Here is an 18,246-nt window from a genome sequence, read left to right as displayed (position 1 = left end):
GGAACGTGCCCTCACTCGGGGCACAGACGGGAGGCACCTCCCGCCCTGCGGTGCCCGGGGCCGCCGGCGGACTCGGCGCCGACGGGCCGCCAACACCTCCGGCGCGGGGCGCCCCGGAGCTCCGCGGAAGGGCGCGGCGGCCACTCCCCGTCTCCTCTTTCCCCTCGCGTGGGGCGCCCGCCCCGCTTCTCCCACCGCGCGTCCCGCTCCGCCGCGAGTGGCGGCACGCAGCGGGGCCGAGGGGGAGCGCACCGCGGGCGGGATGCGTGGAGGAGGGGGAAAGGAGGCTTTTAAGTGCTTTTCGTCTCTCGACAGGCTTTATCCCCCACCCCGCTCACGCCCAGGGCAGCCACCGGCGCGGCAGACCCCCAGCCGGGCAGCCGTTCGCCGCCGTTCGCGGCGGCGGGCACCGAAACAAACCGCTCGCGCGACCGCGCACGGCGCTGGTGTGTAGTGTGAGGAGGGGGGAGGGGAAAGGGGGGGGGGGCGGTGTCGCGCGCATGCCCGCGCTCCCGCCCCGCGTGACGTGCGGTGCCGGGGCCGCCCGACGAGATCAAAGCGGGAGCGGCGCGAGCCGGGCAGGGGCCGGGCCGGGGCCGGGCGGGTCCGCGCGCGCGCGACGGGGAGTGGCGGGGGGGTGGGCAGCCCGGCCCCCGCCCGTCCTCCCTCCCTCCCTCCCGCCGGATAAAGCCCTGGGCGGCCCGCGCGGCGCGGGAGCCGTAGCGCTCGGCGCTGGTGTTCGTCTCCGGGAAAGTGTTGTGACGGCGGCGGCGAGGACGACGACGACGACGACGACATCGGGGAGTATGAGGGGCAGCGGGGCGCCGCGCTGCAGCAGCGGTGGCGGCGGCGGCGAGCACATGGCATAGCCGGGGGACGCCGGCGAGCGCCCGACCGGGGTAGTCAGCGGTTTGGCGGGGCGAGCGCGGCTCCCTGCATGTGGCGAGTGAGGCGAGCCAGGGAGCGCAGCGGCACCGGCGAGCACCCGGCGGCGCGGTCCTGAGTACCCGGGCAACGGCGGCCGCCCGCCCGCCATGGATTGCAGCCTCCTCCGGACCCTCGTGAGCCGATACGTGAGTACCGCCCGCCGGGCCCGTCCCGCTGCGGCCCCGCCAGCCCCAGAGCCGCCGCCGGGGTTTCCCCTCAAAAGGCAGCTCGTACCCCCGAGGGGTGGGAGAGCCCCCTCCGCCCTGCACCGGCAGGGGAGGCAGCGGGGAGCCGGGCGGGTCTCTGCGGGGGAGCTGCACCGCGCTGAGCCCCGGGCTTGCAGGGAGCGTTCGATCAGGAGTTCGGCGGTCCCATGACTCGCACCGCGGCCAGAGGAGCCGTGGGGGCCGCTGTGCGTGGTTTTCTCTGTAAAGGCAGGAAGGAGCGGTTGTTAGTGGGTTCCCCGCAGCCCTCTCCCCGGCTGAGGGGCTGTCGTTCGGTAAACCTGCACGGGCTGACCTAAGTTCAGAGCACTGTAATTTACAGTGTGCTGAGATAAGTAGTTACCAGGGCAGCTAAAACATCTAGGTCGTGTTTGTTTTGTTCTTCTTTTCTTCTTTTTTATATTGTTTCAGTCAAGTTGCGGTTTGTGGAATTGTCCGGTTTGAATACAACGATGAATGGTCGGAATAGTTCCAAGTTTTTGTAGACGTGCGTGGTAAGATTCAAATGTGCTAAACTTGATGCACTTTGGGGAACAAGAGTTGACCTTGCTTGTTGGTCAGCGTGTTTTCCCCCCACCCATACCATCTGAAAGAGCGAATCAGTAGTGCATTAGAGTAGTTCCAAGTGTAGGTTGAGGTGCATCGGTGAGTGCGAATCTGGTTTCATTGAACTCCTAACAAATGTTCAGGATAATGATTTTAGTAAATTGGTTGAGTGCCAGTAAGTATGGGGTTATACAATACAAGGGTTGGGGACCACCAATACCAGGAAACTGCAGATTTCTGCTTTTGGGTGTAGAAGAAATTTTAAAAAGATGGGGGGGTAATAATTCAGATTTTCAAATACATACAGCTTTTCCTCCCATGCAGAAAGAACTATAAGTGAGGAAACTTTCATGTTCTGACCAAGCAAATGTAAATACCCTTCGTTTGGTGCATGTCAAGGGCTATCGCCACATAATATAGGCTGAAGTATTTCTTTAAGTATGAATTAAGAAAAACAGCAGAAGTGAAAAACGACTCTGGGGTTTTTTTTCTGTTTACAATAGGGTATTATGTGGCATGAGGAGAGAATGGAGAGGTGAGTCCTGAAGGCAGCTATGTGTATATGGTTCCTTAGAAAGTGGCCCTGAGGAAAGGAGGAGAATACTCATAATAAGGTACAAGAGAAGCCGTAGTCTCTGTGGATATGCAAAGCTCAGGTGAACTGTGCTGAGCTCTGGAAGCAGGCAAGATCAGTTTGGGTGTAGTGATCTGTCAGTGCTGATCTGACTGTCAAATTCGGTTAAAAATCTTGTTTGTGTGCTCACATCTGGAGCCTGTACAAATAGCACATGCCTGTGCACAGAGCATACTGTGGTCTTTGAATCTCTTTGCAAGATTGTTGCTAACCTCTGTTTCAAAGTAGGCTTAAGCATCAAATATGAAAGAAATGCGCTTGAGAGTAACTATGGTAGTTATTGTAAAAGATGAAGATTTATGTGAGAAGACAGTATGTTGAAAATAAGGCACTTGAGCTTTTAAGTTGTGGATTGTCATCACATTCCTGCACTGCTGATGAGAGTAATTCAGCAGTGTAAAAGCTAAATGAAACATTATTATATCCCATGTGAGGAAGTGTTCCTATTTCCTAGATCACACTATTTTCTTTATTGTATGTATGCCAATAGGCTATGTCTAGGTAATTGCCTAGCTGTTCCAGGCCGCCTTGTATATTTTCACTTGTTGCTTCTTGTTCTTCTGCATTCTTTCAGTTTCTTAATTTTTACTCCTTTCTTACAAGGAAATATCATTTTGAAAAAAGCTACTGTAAGTAAATTTGTCTGTCATTTCAGTAAGGCCATTATGATCTGGCAAGCTAATGCCTGTGTGTTGCTTATTCTTTTTATAAATTTTTTTTTATATCTCTATGGTTCAACTATTTATGTACAGCTACAGCAGTGAAAATGAAAATTAATAGTGTGAATGCCGGGCCTGAAACTGACTGCCGTACATGAGTAGAAGATGCACGTCAGCAGTATCGCTCTGTGGTTGTTCACCCAAGCTATATACACACTAGCTATGCCTCTCAAGTGTAGATGTGCTTTCCTCTTTCCAAGCTGCTTTTTAATAAGGGAGACAAGGCACTGATACTTCTGCAGGAGAGTCAAGAGAACATAGGTACATCATGTGCTTGTAGCAAAGTAAGTGCAAGTTTCGGATTAGTTAAAATCTACACAGAAACTATTCAATGACTGAGGTCCCAGACGATGAATTTTTGTTCTCCAAGTTGTGTCCTGGATTTGTTCAGCAGCCGGTCCTTCCCAGAGCAGGCTGGTCTCTGGATTATCCTGACAACCCTGGCTGAGGTAGGCTGGAGGTGTTGTTGAGGTAGCTGGGAGCTCTTACCAGTGGTACAGTGTGATCTTGGGATAACAAATGGTTGCTATGCTCTGTATTATTACTAATGGAGGCTTCTAACATGATGGTTTCAAAGAGTTCTGTATCACTTCTTTCCCTATACTGTATGTACTAGGACACAGAGGCATAAGTTAAAGACCACCGTTCTTGTCCTGACTGTCAAGGTCACCCCCATTCCCCTTTTCCTTACTGTTGTTGCAGTCACTGTTGTGGAGCAATGCAAAGTAGCATATATCTTCAAGGCCCTGTGGAAGCTTAACGATGACTTGGGGCTGTCAGTTCAGGTTGAAGTCAGTTTCCTGGTTAGCATTTTCAAATACTTCTCTGCTGTTTTACCTGTATTGAGTGTCATCTTTATCTTCCACGCGTCAGAATAGTTCAGTGATGTGGGTTGAGTAAGATACATGTTTGGTGTGCTAGTCATACTGCCGTTCATATCTCTTCTCCAAGAAATGGTGTAGCGCCTTAGAAGGACAGAGGCAGTGATGTCTTTCTCTTACTAAATTTCAAAATTGATGTTCTGTTGTTCTGCTTCTTTATATCCAACCTGCAGGTTTTTTGTTTGTTTTTACTTCAGCTCTTATTTCCCCTTACCATTATGGCAGCCATGCACCATTTATAGGACCATTGGTGAAGAATAACTTCCTATTATATATAAAAGGTGTTCGTTTCACTGCAGTGCAGCTGATGTGAAGTTCAGGGTAGTTTTCTAAGTGCTTCCTGATCCTTCAAGCTGAAATATAGCAGTGTAACTTTTATTGTGTCTAATATTATTCTGTATATTTTACTGCTTCAAACTGTATGAGCATCTTTAATGAAATAGAAGCATCTTTTACGTACAGCTTTTCCACTATGTGGAACCACAGATCTGGATGAGCCTTCTACAATAAGACAGATAAATTTTACCAACTGTATTGTTTAATTTACTCTCCCAAGTAATGGAAATAAAGGCTATGTGGGTGTAGTATGAAAATTGCCTTCAAGGGATATACTGTATGTCGCATACTCTGTTAAAATGTAACCTATTTTTCTGGATGTTGCTTTTGCATCAGACAACATGCTCCTCTGTCTCCTCCTTGGATTGTTTGTGTGTTCCCCAGAGGATGTGTGCTACCCTGGGGAGGGCAGCCTCGCAGCCTGAGAACACGGACTGAGTGTGTACTGTCCTGTGTCACGCAGGGCCTGCCATGTGCTCAGTAATGACAGGTATCTTAATATTAAGCAATACACTATGTAGACCAAAACCAAACATACCATGATAATTAGAACTGTGTACATACAAGATTAGCTTCTGTTTTATAGTTAGATTATTTGTGACACTGTGTGGATATTATTAAGCAATGTCTTTTGCCCATGTAACTGCAGTTGCGTTAGTTTTCTCTGGCAACATTTCTTGCTGATCTCAGGACTTCTGTAGTTCTTCATCTGTATAGTCAGGAGATGGCTAATAATCTTAAGGCAAATCTTGATGAAGTCTTACCTTTCATAAAATGAACATTTACTTAATAAAACATGTGCATGTGTCTTTTGTATATTGATGGTGGCCGTTTATGGCTGAATGTGGATTTGGATATTCCTGAATATTGTGGATTTGAATATATCTGGGCAGTCTGGAAAATGTCACTCTTTAGCATATGTTTGTTTGGATACTAAATGGTTGCTAAACATATTTCAGCCTATGGTGACAGTCTGTTCTGTATTTGTAAGACAGCTGGCCCTCATCAGTAAATGCTTCTGCCCAGGTTGGCGGCTTTGGATGGTATAATAAATATTACTGTGTCAGAGGTCTGAATTACTGGACAGTGTTGCCTGTATTATGTAGTATATTTAGAGATCCTGCCACTTTATTGCTTCTTGTCTTTCATGTTCTCCTATTACTTCAGGATTACAAAGCTGGATGTTAAGTATTTGTTGCCTGTGTAGATATCTCTAAATGTGTATAGCAGCAGATAAGGTTTGCTTTCAGAAGGAACAGTGATTTATTACAGCTCTGGCCTTTGGGAAGCTTCTGGCCTATCAGTTCTTCAGATATTTCTGGAAAATCTTTTTTTGGGAGGTTGGAATAAGTGAGTTTACAGATGAATGCTTTATTTTTCACTTTTATAGAAGTGGGTCAACTTCAGTCATAGTTTGAGGAGGTGATTAACTAGTCTAACCAGAAAGTTAGGGGATTTCAGTGAGTTCTCTGCTAAATTTCATGGCAGCCTCTGGCATTTCATCACCGGTTCAGACAATTCTGTTGTTTCTATCGGCAGTAATAGTTCTAAGACTGTTTTCTAATTAGATTTCCTAAGTATTTTACTTCTATATGTAGTCTTAGTAGAAATAAATGAATACTGAGCTTTTTTTTCCCCCCATTTATCTAGCTTTGATAAAGCAAAGGTTGATAACTACTTTGACTTGAAAGTTGGAGAAGTTCTAAGTCTCTGTACTCTGGAGTTACTTGTGTCTAAAAGGACAATCCATTTATCAAGCATTTTAGATGAGCTACTGTTTCTAATCTAATTTGTTCATACATATGAGGGTACCCTTGCATTCCAGTTCTTGCTTTTGCTTGTAGTCACTCAGCTTTCTCTGCACCCTTGCAGACTGGTATGAAACTACTGCTGTCTAGATGTTTCATAGTCAGGGTGCCTGTTAATAGAAATACTGTTTTATTCCTAGCTGTCACTTACAGTAAGTCAAAAGGCTTGTGGTTTGTGTGGTTGTTTGTGTGGTGGTGGTGGTTTTGTGTATGTGTGGTTTTTTGGGTTTTTTTGTTTGTTTGTTGTTGTTGTTGTGGGGTTTTTTGTGTGGTGTGTGTGTGGTTTGGTTTTGTTTTTTTTTTTAAATTCCAGGGATATAACTTGACAAAATCCTAAGCCGTTCTAAGTGTCGTGTAAATGTGTTTATGTACTGACTCTTTGCGAGCTATCCTTATTGTACAAAAGATATTCTCAATAGGAGCTATGCCTGTTTTCACAGGTCAGCAATTGCTAACTTGCATTTCTGAAGTGTTTGTGTCTATCCCTGGTATGTAATACATTTTTGTTATCTCTTGTGAAAGTCAGTGTGTCACAATGTTTCCTTGAAACCAGAGATGCTTCCCGTCTTGCATATTTGCTTCGCTGTGGGTACCAGTTCTTTCTGGTGTGGAAGGCGTGACAGAGCATGTCTGACAGCATGGGTCTCTTATGAATTCCCATTTCCCCAAACACCATTGCTTTTTTTGGGGGGGGGGGGGCGGGGAGAGAAGGGTGGAAGAGTCTGTATGGTGTGCTGGCTGCATACTTTTCAGCCTGTCATTTAAAGAGACAAAGTTTGGAAGCTTTACTTGCCTCAGAAGTTGATTCTGAACATTGAGTGTGGCTGACAGTATTTGGCACTTCTGCAAATGTAAATGGCTCTTGTGTACTAGTAGTGACTCGTGTATTCGTTCTGGTTTTGTAATGTACTCTTAAGATGTTTCAGTATCATCTGAGGCTCAGAAAAAAACCCAGACACTCTCCTGTCCCACATCAATTATTTATTGCTGAGGGGCAATAAACATGGAGAATTGAATGGGTTTTGTTTTTCCTCTCCCCTTCCCCCATCAATTAGCTAATTTACACAAGCAAAACAAGATTTCCCTTTTCTTTTGAGAATAAACAAATGAAAATAGGACATTGTGTATGTAAAAACAGTTCACTTACGGGAAGCCAGAGTACATATTACAAGCTGGTTGCTATTGACTACAAAATACTGCTCATCTGCACTCATCAGATGCTCTCTGATAGCAGAAAACATTGCTTTTGGAGCATCTAAATTGTAGAAGTATTTCAGTGACTTAAAATAGATCAAGGACTCTTAACCCTGCCATTTTTAGCATCAGAAATACTTCTCTTTTCTGAGATGAGAACTGCATGTTGCTTTTGTCTTTTGATAGCATGTTCTTTGATTTTTTTTTTTTAAATGTAAAGTACAGTTCTGCTTTTATGCATTTTCTAAAGCACCACGGAGTATCAATACTGAAAGCAGGAAGCCTTTTCAAAATCATTTTTCGGAAGGAAAGAGGGCAAGGTGCAACGTAGCACACGTATAGCTTAAAATCTCTGTTCACTGTTTCTCATTAATTTCTTGTTCCTGTCATACAACAGTAACTGATACAAGAAAAGTGTCAGGGTGGAATGGAGTTTTCTAATAAGTCTGCTTTTTAAACCTGAAAAACTTAAAACAGTAACTGGCCTGACAAGTAAAACATTCCACAAATACCATAGCTGGCTACTGTTTGTACTGTTGAGATAGGGATAATAAACTTGTTTAATCTAACTAGGTTTAAATGCGACTAGAAAACAGTTGTGGTTTTTGAGGAGCTGCAACCTGATTGACGGTGAGATATCTCCTCCATGTCATATGCAGCTGTGGCAGGGGGAGGAAACCAAGGGAGAATTGTGCCACAGAAAAGACTGAGCAGATGTTTTAGCACCTGTTATGCAACTGGATTCAACTTAACTGGTTTTTTTTTGAGCAAAATAGCCTGGCTCTCCTCACGTAAATCTTTTAGTCAGATTATATTTTTTCCAGAATAATGCTGCTTATTCTACTGGTTTACCTTTACACACAGGATAATGTAGTATTTCTATGTGTATAATTGTCAAGGGACATTTCTGTTGAAGTTCATCCCGAGCTATGAGGCAGAATGACACTGGAATGCTATTACTGTCTCTGCTGTAATTGTCATGGCAACAGCTGCAGGTAGACAAGGCAAACCAAGGGTTCTTTTTCTATATCATACAGACACCAGTTGTTGTTGTGGTGGTTTTTTCTTTTTTTTTCTTTTTCTCTCCTCTCAGTAATGATTCTGAGAAGCTTGTGGCACAAGCACACTCTTAGTCATGAAAAGTGTTTTGTTATTTTTTTCTGTTTAACTTTGATTTGAATTTTGTAAATGTTGAGTATTTGTGATACTATATTAAAATTGTGCTCTTTCTAGGAAGAAAATTGCAGGCCAGCCTGGATTATTCTAGGAGGCTGAGGGAATGAGCCAGTGGCTGGGGAGTTTATTTGGAAGATCACAGAAGACCACAGGCTGAAAAGGCACCTAAATATCTTTGCAAACCTGGATGTTAATCTCTTTGTGCATTCATCTTTCCTTAGGACAAGGATGAGAGTACTACCCTGGTCTTCCATGGAGAGAAGTTGTAAGGGTAGTTTAATGCTTTCAGGTAACAAAATTACTGTTTCACAGGAAGAAAACTGGATGTGGACATAGGCCTATAATGACTGTGTTTTAGTGTTTGTTTTTTCTTGTTAGTTAACAGTGTTCTACACGGCTTCTCCTTCTGCTGCCTCCAATTTCCCCCTTTGTTCCTCTGTCTGCATACATGCACATGCATCCACGTGTGGATGTGTGCACATGTACTTACTGAAATTGTATGCACTTCATTTGGCAATGTCAAGAATTATGCCAAGATTTAGCAGGGATCCAGATGTATGTTGGTATTTAAAATAAATAAAAGGGCCTCATACTAGCTCTTTTGTCTGGTTACTAATGTATACTGTGAAACTGTGTTCTGGGATGCTCGTTCTTATGTATGTTATCATGGTAGTTACTACAAGCGTGAAAGCTTAAGAACTTGGAGATTTCATAGGGACACTTTTCCATTTATTCTGCTCTTCCCTGTAGACTGATTTCCCTTTTTGAAATAGGAGATTGGTTAATTTGTTTCCTTCATTAATCATTAAACTCATCTAGATATGGGGCAGAGTGAGGAGGGGAATCGTTTTTCTTTTTCCTAGTGGCACTGAGTAATCTCTTTGCTTCAGTCAAAAGAGGATTTCATCTAACCTATTTTAAATAGAGGATTAAGGACAATTAGGCTCTTCCTTTACTTTGCCACTAAGATAGGATGTTGTGAAATCCTCTGAAAAGCACATCTGCTGATGTGCCAGCAAAGTTTTGCAAAATTAATGTTAATAATCAGAATAGTTATATGCAGAAAAATAAACCTTGTATCTGAAGTACTTATCTGGAGAGAATTGTATGGATGAACTGGGAAGAGCGAAAGTATTGAACTGTTTACGCAGTATTTTTTTTCTGATGCTTCTAATTTACATTGTGAAGAGGACACGTAGGTGAACTGAAATGGATTTCCTGTTACCTGAATTGCATTACCAACTTGCAGTTCATGCTTAGCATTTTACATGGCTCTTCACATCTTTTCAAAGTACTATTAATGAGTTATTTGCACAAGTGATTATACTGAAATGCAAACATTAGTATCCATTATCTGTGCTTATATGACTATTTTATGCCACTCATAATGAATATAAGTGGTCTCTTTTGAATCACAGAATGTTTGGGGTTGGAAGAGGCCTCTGGAGATCATCTAGTCCAACCTACCTGCTAAAGCAGGTTCACCCAGAGCAGATCACACGGGAATGTGTCCAGGCGGGGTTTGAATGTCTCCAGAGAAGGAGACTCCACAGCCTCTCTGGGCAGCCTGTTCCAGTGCTCTGGCACCCTCAGAGTAAAGAAGTTTCTCCTCATGTTTAGATGGAACCTCCTGTGCTTCAGTCTGTGCCTGTTGCCACTCACCCTATCATTTGGCACCACTGAGAAGAGTCTGGTCCCATCCTCTTGACACCCACCCTTAAGATGTTTATAAGCATTAAGATCCCCTCTCAGACTTCTCCAGGCTGAACAGATGCAGCTCTCTCAGCTTTTCCTTGTAAGAAAGTCTTCTGCTAGACTCTTCCCAGTAGTTCCTTGTCTGTCTTGAACTGAGGAGCCCAGAACTGGATGCAGTACTCCAGATGTGGCCTCACCAGGTCAGAGAAGAAGATAACCCCCTTGACCTGCTGGTCACACTGTTCCTAATGCACCCCAGGATATCACTGGCTTTCTTGGCTGCAAGGACAAATTGCTGGTTCATGATTAACTTATTGTGCACCAGGACTCCCAGTCCCTTCTCTGCAGGGCTGCTTTTGAGCAGGTCAATCCCCAACCTGTACTGGTACGTGGGGTATTCCTCCCCAGGTGTAGGACCCTACACTTGCCTTTGTTGAACTTCACTAGTTTCCTCTCCACTCAACTTTCCAGCCTGTCCAGGTCTCGCTGAATGGCAGCACAGCCCTGTGGTGCATCATCAGCTCCTCCCAATTTAGTGTCATCAGCAAACTTGCTGAGGGTATACTCTGTGCCTTCATCCAGGTGGACAGGTTGAACAAGACTGGACCCAGTACTGACCCCTGGGAAACACCGCTAACTACAGGACTCCAACTAGACTCTGTGCTGCTGATTGCAGCCCTCTGAAGCTTACCATCCATCCAGTTCTCCATTCATCTCACTGTCCACTTACCTAACCTGCACTTCCTGAGCTTACCTATGATGATGTTGTGAGAGATGTTGTCAAAAACTGTGCTGAAGTCAAGGTAGACAACATCCACTGCTTTCTCCTCATCTACTGAGGCAGTCATGCGATCATAGAAGACTATCAGATTGGTTAAGCAGTGGAGTTGAGGTGGATCTTAATCAGCAGTGGCATTTGATAGCTGACATTAAACTGCTATACTTGTCAGGAGGCCATTACAAAAATAAAACCATGAAAACACTACTGTTACTGCAACATATGTAGAATCATTGAACAGAATCATAGACCTTTTCCAACCAAAATGATTCTTTTAAGATCATTGAGTTTAACCATTAATCTGACACTGTCAAGTCCACCACTGAACCATGTTCCTAAAAACCTCATCTATACATCTTTTAAACATCTCCAGGGATGGTGACTCCACCAGTTTGCTGGGCAGCCTGTTCCAATGCCTGACAACCCCTTCCAGGAAGAAATTTTTCCTAATATCCAATCTAAACCTCCCCTGGTGCAACTTAAGGCCATTTCCTCTTGTCCTGTCACTTGCTACTTGGGAGAAGAGACCAACCCGTTCCATGCTACAGCTTCCTTTCAGGTGGTTGCAGAGAGCGATCAGGTCTCCCCTCAGCCTCCTTTTCTCCAGGCTGAACAGCCCCAGTTCCCTCAGCCGCTCCTCATCAGACTTGTGCTCCAGACCCCTCACCAGCTTCATCGCCCTTCTCTGAATTCGCTCCAGCACCAAGTACAGGGGGACGATCACTTTTCTAGTCCTGCCAACCACACCATTTCTGAAACAAGCCAGGATGCTGTTGGCCTTTTTGGCCCCCTGGGCACACTGCTGGCTTGCATTCAGCCTGCTGTCAATCAACACCCTAGGTCCTTTTCCACCAGGCAGCTTTCCAGCCACTCTTCCCTGAGCCTGTAGTGCTGCCTGGGGTTGTTGTGACCCAAGTGCAGGACTCAGCACTTGGCCTTGTTGAACTTCATACAATTGGCCTCAGTCCAATGATCCAGCCTGTCCAGATCCCTCTGTATGGCCTTCCTACCCTCCAGCAGATTAACACTCCCACCCAACTTGGTGTCATATGCCAGCTTACTGAGGGTGCACTCAATCCCCTCATCCAGATCATTGTTAAAGATACTAAACAGAACTGGCCCCAATACTGAGCCCTGGGGAACACCACTCGTGACCGGCTGCCAACTGGATTTAGCTGCATTCAGCACAACTCTGTCTCAATTTAATAATGTTTAGTATTTTTATTCTTTTGTACCAGATTTTCAACCAGTTCCTGACTGTCTTAAACTAAAGCAGTTCTAGGGGTTCTAAATAAATCCATTCTTTCTTGTTGACTTTAAGGTCTTTGAAGGAATGTATGTCATCCTCTGTACAACAGATATATAGCCACTTAAATATATGGCTGGTCTTTAGTATTATGATGGGGAGGATGGGTGCAGGTAGGTCAAAGCTGAGATAAGAATCTTGTTTAATAGCAGATATTGAGCACAACTACAAAGTCCTTTCAATTTCTAAGATTAGAAACAAAACCAAAACTAACCTACAGGTTTATCATAACTTCACCTGTGAATGCTGGAGTACAGTTAATCTCTTAAACAGTATTAATTGACTGTTTACAGTTGTCAGGTGACCAGATGGCCTAATTTGGTTGGAGGTGGCTGTTTATTGGCACTGGGAGGGGAGAAATAAAGGGAAAATGAAAAAAGCTCTGTCCTCAGCCCTAAACTGCATGATCACTATAACATAATTCATGAATATGTTGACTTCTTAATGTTGTGATTTTTTTGTCTGACATAGGAGGTTAAACTTCCATACTTAATGGCTGTAATGACGTAGAAGCAATAGGAAAGCAGCACATGCTTTTGTGAAGCCTTGCACGGTGAACATGGGCAGGTATAAACACAGGTTTGTAAAGAGTAATCTGGATTGTGGTTTTGCAGCTCCTATCTCTTTCAGCCCAGGAGGTCTCAAATTTGAAAGGCTTGCCTTTTTTTCTTAAAGGAAGGTTCTTATACCCCTGACTTTCTTCCTAAGAAGTGAAAAGGGTACCTTGAGCATTTTTACTCTGTTAATGATATCTGCTGTAACTTGTTAAAGAGCTTTTATGTCAGCATATGTATAAAATAAGGTTTTTAAAAAAAAAAAATAAAAAATGAGACTGGATTTCTGTCAGGCATATAGAATTAAAATATCAGTATTATTTTGTTACTTTCCTGCATATAACAAATTATAACGTATTTTAAACTGAAAATAATACTGCATTCACACATGCATTTGCTTTTTTGGATGTTAAAAATGACTACAGAAGCCAAACAAAGGTTGGTTGAGTCATGGTTGTAATTGAGTCATTGAGACAACTGCAGATACTTCCAAACCTTTCAGACTAGTGAGGCTGTAGCATTGTTTTTTCTTCTTGTCCTCTCCCTCTGCCCCAAGTGAGACCACTTAATTCTGCTTATAATGACTTCTTTTTGCTGCAGAACAGCAGATGCTTGGTTGTGTGGCTTTTAGCGGATTTTGAAGAGTATTATGAGGGGAGGAAAGTGCCACTGCCTTCTTCACTGTCAAGTTCATGTCTGTGTCTTGGAGATGCACAGGGGAAGAGCAGAAACATGGTCTTCACAGCCCCTGGACTCGAGCACACGGAGCTTCCTGCCTGGCGCTGAGTGGTTTGATCAGCCCAGGAGGGGAGAAGCGTGTTTGTGGCACTGCTGCTGGCCACAGGCAGTTGCATCACTTCTTCCTTAAACTGATTAAAGTTGGAATCTAGACTTCTTTTCAGTTTCTTGTAGTAGGTAGGAAGGACCAAAGCAGAAATGTTAAGCAGGCTGATGCAGTGGCATATAGCTCTCGTAATCTTACAAGAGCTGTCAGAAGGGACTCTGGCACTGAAGACAGATTGGCTCTTTATTTTCCCTTCTGTTTCAGATGTGCTGTTGGCTTGTTGAAGGAGGCATCTGTTTTACTTCATTCTCTGAGTGACAAACCCTTGGGCAATATGTGGGTGCATTCCTAAAAAGGTAACTGTTGCTCTGGGTTTGAAGCTGAAATGGGTGAAATAGCAGCAAGCGTTCACTGTGAGGGAAAGAGTGCTGCCAAGTGTCGGGGTTCTAGATGGTGCTTCTGGCTGGGACGCAGTGACATCCCAGGGCGATGACTGATGAGTCAGGACTGATTTGGTACATTGCTGACATCCATGGAACACTGACTTGTTTTGTGGGTAGTATCTGGCATCAGAAAAGTTGTAATTGGGAGAGGGGTGGAAGTTAACACTTTATGTAAATGTTGGGAAGCCATTTATGAAATGAGGAGAAGCATTTGGAGGACTACATACTGGAGGGAATGTTACTTAAAACCAAGCAAACTAACCGGGAAATAACTCCAGCCTTTCTTCCCCAAACTAACCATGTGATGTGCACTCTCTTGGAGCACTTGCATGTCATGTGGCTCGACCTTCCTAAAGTTCTAAGTGCAGTCAAAGCATAATGTCTTGAGGGAAAATGGAACAGCTATTTTATGCTTAACATTTCCTCCCATATGTATATTAGAACATGTTCTATTGAAGTAAGGATGCAAGCAAATGCAGGAATCCTTTGTTAAGCTTGTGAAAGCCTACAGCACCTTTAACCCTTTCAGAGGCAACTTTGGGAGACTGGTAAAGGGAGGTTTCTTTGGTTTAGTGTGAAGACCAGTGTCACATGCTTAAAAAACCAAGGTTTTCCCTGCATGAAGACAAGGTGTACATGATCTGTTTCAGTTTCAGTAAGGAAATTTGGAATTAATTAGTTCTGAAAATTATGATTTAAACTTGGTATTTCTGAAACAAGCAGCAAAACATTTGTTAATGTCAGACTAGTCTGAAAATGTTCATGCTTAATTTTTAACTCTTTCCATAAAATGTGACCAGATGATCTGGAGAAATCCCTTCTAACCTGCATTATTCTGATTCTAAAATAAGAACTGTTGACTTCTGCTTAATGTTAATTTAAAGGAGAAGATACTCCCTTGCCACTTTTTCAGCCATCTTTGTTTTAATCTCTGAACAGATGGTAATAATACGACATCCTAGTTTAAAGCAAGCTCTGTGGTTAAAGCTGCATAACATCTTAAAGTGATAAACTAGAGGCTCCATAGCTTGTTATTCTGATCAGTAATTATACTACTTGATGTTTTTGTTCATTCGTGCTTTAAGATTGCCATAATAGAGGTTCACAGCAACTTCCCTGTGTACATCTGCTCCGTAAAGTCTACTGCAGGAGGAGCTGAGGCTTTAATATATCTGTGGACCTGACCAGATTAAAGTGTTTCTCCTGGCTCCTGTTGTTCAAGTTACTGCAGTCAGCCTACACCCAGTTAATGTCATCACTCCCTACTGGCTTTAATTGCTTATGTGGTTATTCCAAAACCTCCCTAAAAAAACCAAAAACAAAACAAAACCAACCAACCACCACTGCCAAAAAAAAAAAACCCTAGCCAAAAAACAAAACCCCGAAACAACAACAGAAACCAAACCCAACCAACCCCAACTCAAACTACCGAGTAGTGTGTTAACTGCTTAACTGAGTCATGTTCCTTAATTCAGATATTCATGATATCTGAGGAAGCTCTAACCTTTTTGAAAGAGGATGGTAGTGAGTAGCTCAGTGGGTAGGGAGCTATGAATGGGGAACTCTTCTGGAATATAAAAAGGCTACATGTCTATAACTTAATTTGGGAGCTGCTGTGACCTGAGAGACTGGAAGAGAAAAGCCACTAGTCTATAATTAGTAACAAAAAGTGCAAAAATGCTTGTGCCCTTGAGACTTAGGACAACCGATCTCAGCTTTCATGAGAAGATAGCAGTGTTCCCCTGGAGCACTGACTGGGTGCATGTGCTCTGAGAAGTTATTCTGGAGCTGCATTTAGGTGTTGAAACTACATGTGTGTTCAGTTTGGGGAGTGTGGGAATGAGAGAAGAAGATAGAAAATAGCATCAACTCTGGATATCTGTATAAACAGACATTTTTTCAATGCCATTACCATAAACAAAATATTGGGTCACAATAACGGGCTGTAAGCTGTTCTTAAAGGACTTCTTATGGGGTTAAGAGTGGACAAGAGTTCTGGAAAGGTTCTTGGCCCTCAAGTAAAAGGTGGTGAAGATTATTTGACTGTTTAGAAGGAAAGTATGGAAGTAAAACCCCCTTGATCTCAGTGTACCTGACTTAGGTTTTCTTAAAATAGTTTGGGGCATGTCAATGCAATGGATTTATAGCTCTGTTTTAAAACAGCAAAGAGAGAAGGAAGATGAAGGAGTATTCTGTAGAAGAGAGGGAGTCCTTGGCTGAAAGAGAAGCTTGAGCACTTGATGTCACATGCTTGCAGTTGTGTTGTAATGTGTCCTTGTGGTTTCTGAGCTGGTGGCTGAGGGAGGGCAAGCTATAAATATTTCTCAGTTCTCCACTTATGTGGTCAATCGGAGCTTGCTGAAACTTTTATTTAGAACTTGACCACTAAATTGGGAAATTAGGCCAGCTTTCCTGCTCGTATTGGACTTTGCTCTTAAAAAGGCAAAGTGAATCTACAGGCTTAAGTGGTTTAAATTGTGGAATGCATTCTTAAAAGGTGCAGGTTCTAGAAGAGGATCTGGAAGCTTCGACAGAGTATCCAGGAGGAAGATTTTTCTTCATCTTGTTGAAGACTTTTGAGGGATTAGTGGTACTCCTTCGATACTGAGGTCAGCCTTTCCATCCATTTACATAAAACCACTGAGCTATTGCTGTTTACTAAAAGATGTTTATTTTCATTAACAAATATATTCAAACATCTGGTCTCACCTTGCACAGTTAATGGGTATGCAGTTTGTTTGCAGTCACCCTTTGAAACACTGGAGACATTTCTGGAAAGGCTCAAATTCTGAGCCTGGGCTCTAGCTAAAATGGTATCAAAAAGTATGCAGCCCATGTTGTTCCACAGTTATCCTCCTTGAGCCTGTATTCTTACACCAGTAAGGTTTCTCTGTGGTTCTTTGGCTTACCTTGTCTGTCTTCTCACATGTATCCCTTTTGAGAAGTTATACAAAACAGCATAGTGAACTCCAAATGAGTTCTCCTGGCCTAGCAGAGAGGTTGCCTCCCTCCTTCCCAACAGTCCGGTCTGGGTCATCTGATCCCCAGCTGAGCCAAATCAGCTGTTGCTGCGTGTACAAGAGGGATAAATTGACCCTTGCTTCCTTTGAAGATCCAGCTGCCTTTGCTTGGAAAACTACAGCAAACAAAACATGCTTTTGTTATCTCCCTCAAACTGAGCTGAAGCATATGATCGAAAGGATTATGCCATACTAGGTTACTAAATACACTTTTGTGTGACTCTCTTATGCTAAAAAGAAAAACACGATAGCCATCTCCAGTAACAATGGGAGTACCTTCTCTTGGTGGACATCAGTGCCAAAGTGTTATTTTAGTACCTTCTCAAGTTATTAGTACAGAAAACAGTGCAGCTGTCTTGGCAGGCTCTGCCAGGAGGAAGGGCAGTTTACAATTTGGTGGGCATCTGTCTGCTGCATTTGAAGTGGCAATTCAGACTGGCAGCAAAGGAGGATTGAAAGCTGGTGCTGAGCACAGTAGTGGTTAGCTTACAGTAGCTCAGAGCTACTTCACTGCTTACAATGGAGAAAAGTCAGTGTGTTCACCCTCTGCTCTCAGAGAAATGGATTGCAGAATGGTCAATGTTGCAGCCTGGTTGCTTGTTGCTAGGAAAGGGGTTAGAAAATAAAGGCATCTTTTGAGATAGGTGCCTTGCTGTCCTGAGACTGAAGGCCTTGAAACTTTGGTCTGGCCAGCTAGCTAGAAAGCAAGCTTTGTACCTGGGAGAATCACCTGAAAACATTCCCACCCAGCATTATTTTGGTCTTGTCCATGTCTGTTGTGGAAGATTTTTGTTTATCTAAATAACTATCTGATGCTTAGGCTGGGAAGTTTTTGTGAGGCCACTGGTTGCTACTGGTTCACTTCAAGCAAAACTTAAAATCTGGTAGCTCATTGTCACAGGCACGTGGTTTGCAGGAGGTTGTGATACTTAATATTGTCTTTTAACAGTTTTCTAGAGAGAGCCAGTGGCTAAGGGAAGCATGTTCCTTTGGCCTCTTACTGGAGACTCACTTGGAAAAATCATTACATTACGGTGTATGCTGAGTCCTGCCAGAAACCAGCAGTTGTGGTGGTTATTGCTGCAGTGCAAGCTATTGAGATAGCCAGCTGTGCTTTTAAATCTGAAAGTTGCAATGGGATTGCTAAGTCTTGTAACTGTGCTGTGTGCCTGTTGCTTTGAGATACCGTTGTATGACTACTGCCAGGACAGCTATGTAAAA

At 43.6% G+C, this 18,246-nt stretch overlaps 1 protein-coding gene across 4 annotated transcripts in view; it reads left to right on the top strand.

Moving 5' to 3' along the window:
* Window positions 1-708: 708 nt before the first annotated feature.
* The window catches only part of ATP11A (ATPase phospholipid transporting 11A), a 130,265-nt gene continuing 112,727 nt past the window's right edge, over window positions 709-18,246 (top strand). For all 4 annotated transcript variants that reach the window (XM_065634438.1, XM_065634431.1, XM_065634455.1 and 1 more), the window contains exon 1: window positions 709-1,073. In XM_065634438.1, coding sequence (XP_065490510.1) covers window positions 1,035-1,073 — 39 coding nt within the window. In that variant the 5' untranslated portion in view covers window positions 709-1,034. The remainder of the gene's footprint in view (window positions 1,074-18,246) is intronic.

This window comes from Caloenas nicobarica, chromosome 1 (genome assembly GCF_036013445.1).
Source record: "Caloenas nicobarica isolate bCalNic1 chromosome 1, bCalNic1.hap1, whole genome shotgun sequence".
In the NCBI taxonomy this organism is placed as follows: Eukaryota; Metazoa; Chordata; class Aves; order Columbiformes; family Columbidae; genus Caloenas; species Caloenas nicobarica.
Note: the sequence above shows the minus strand (reverse complement) of the source record. Positions and strands in the feature narration are given on the sequence as shown.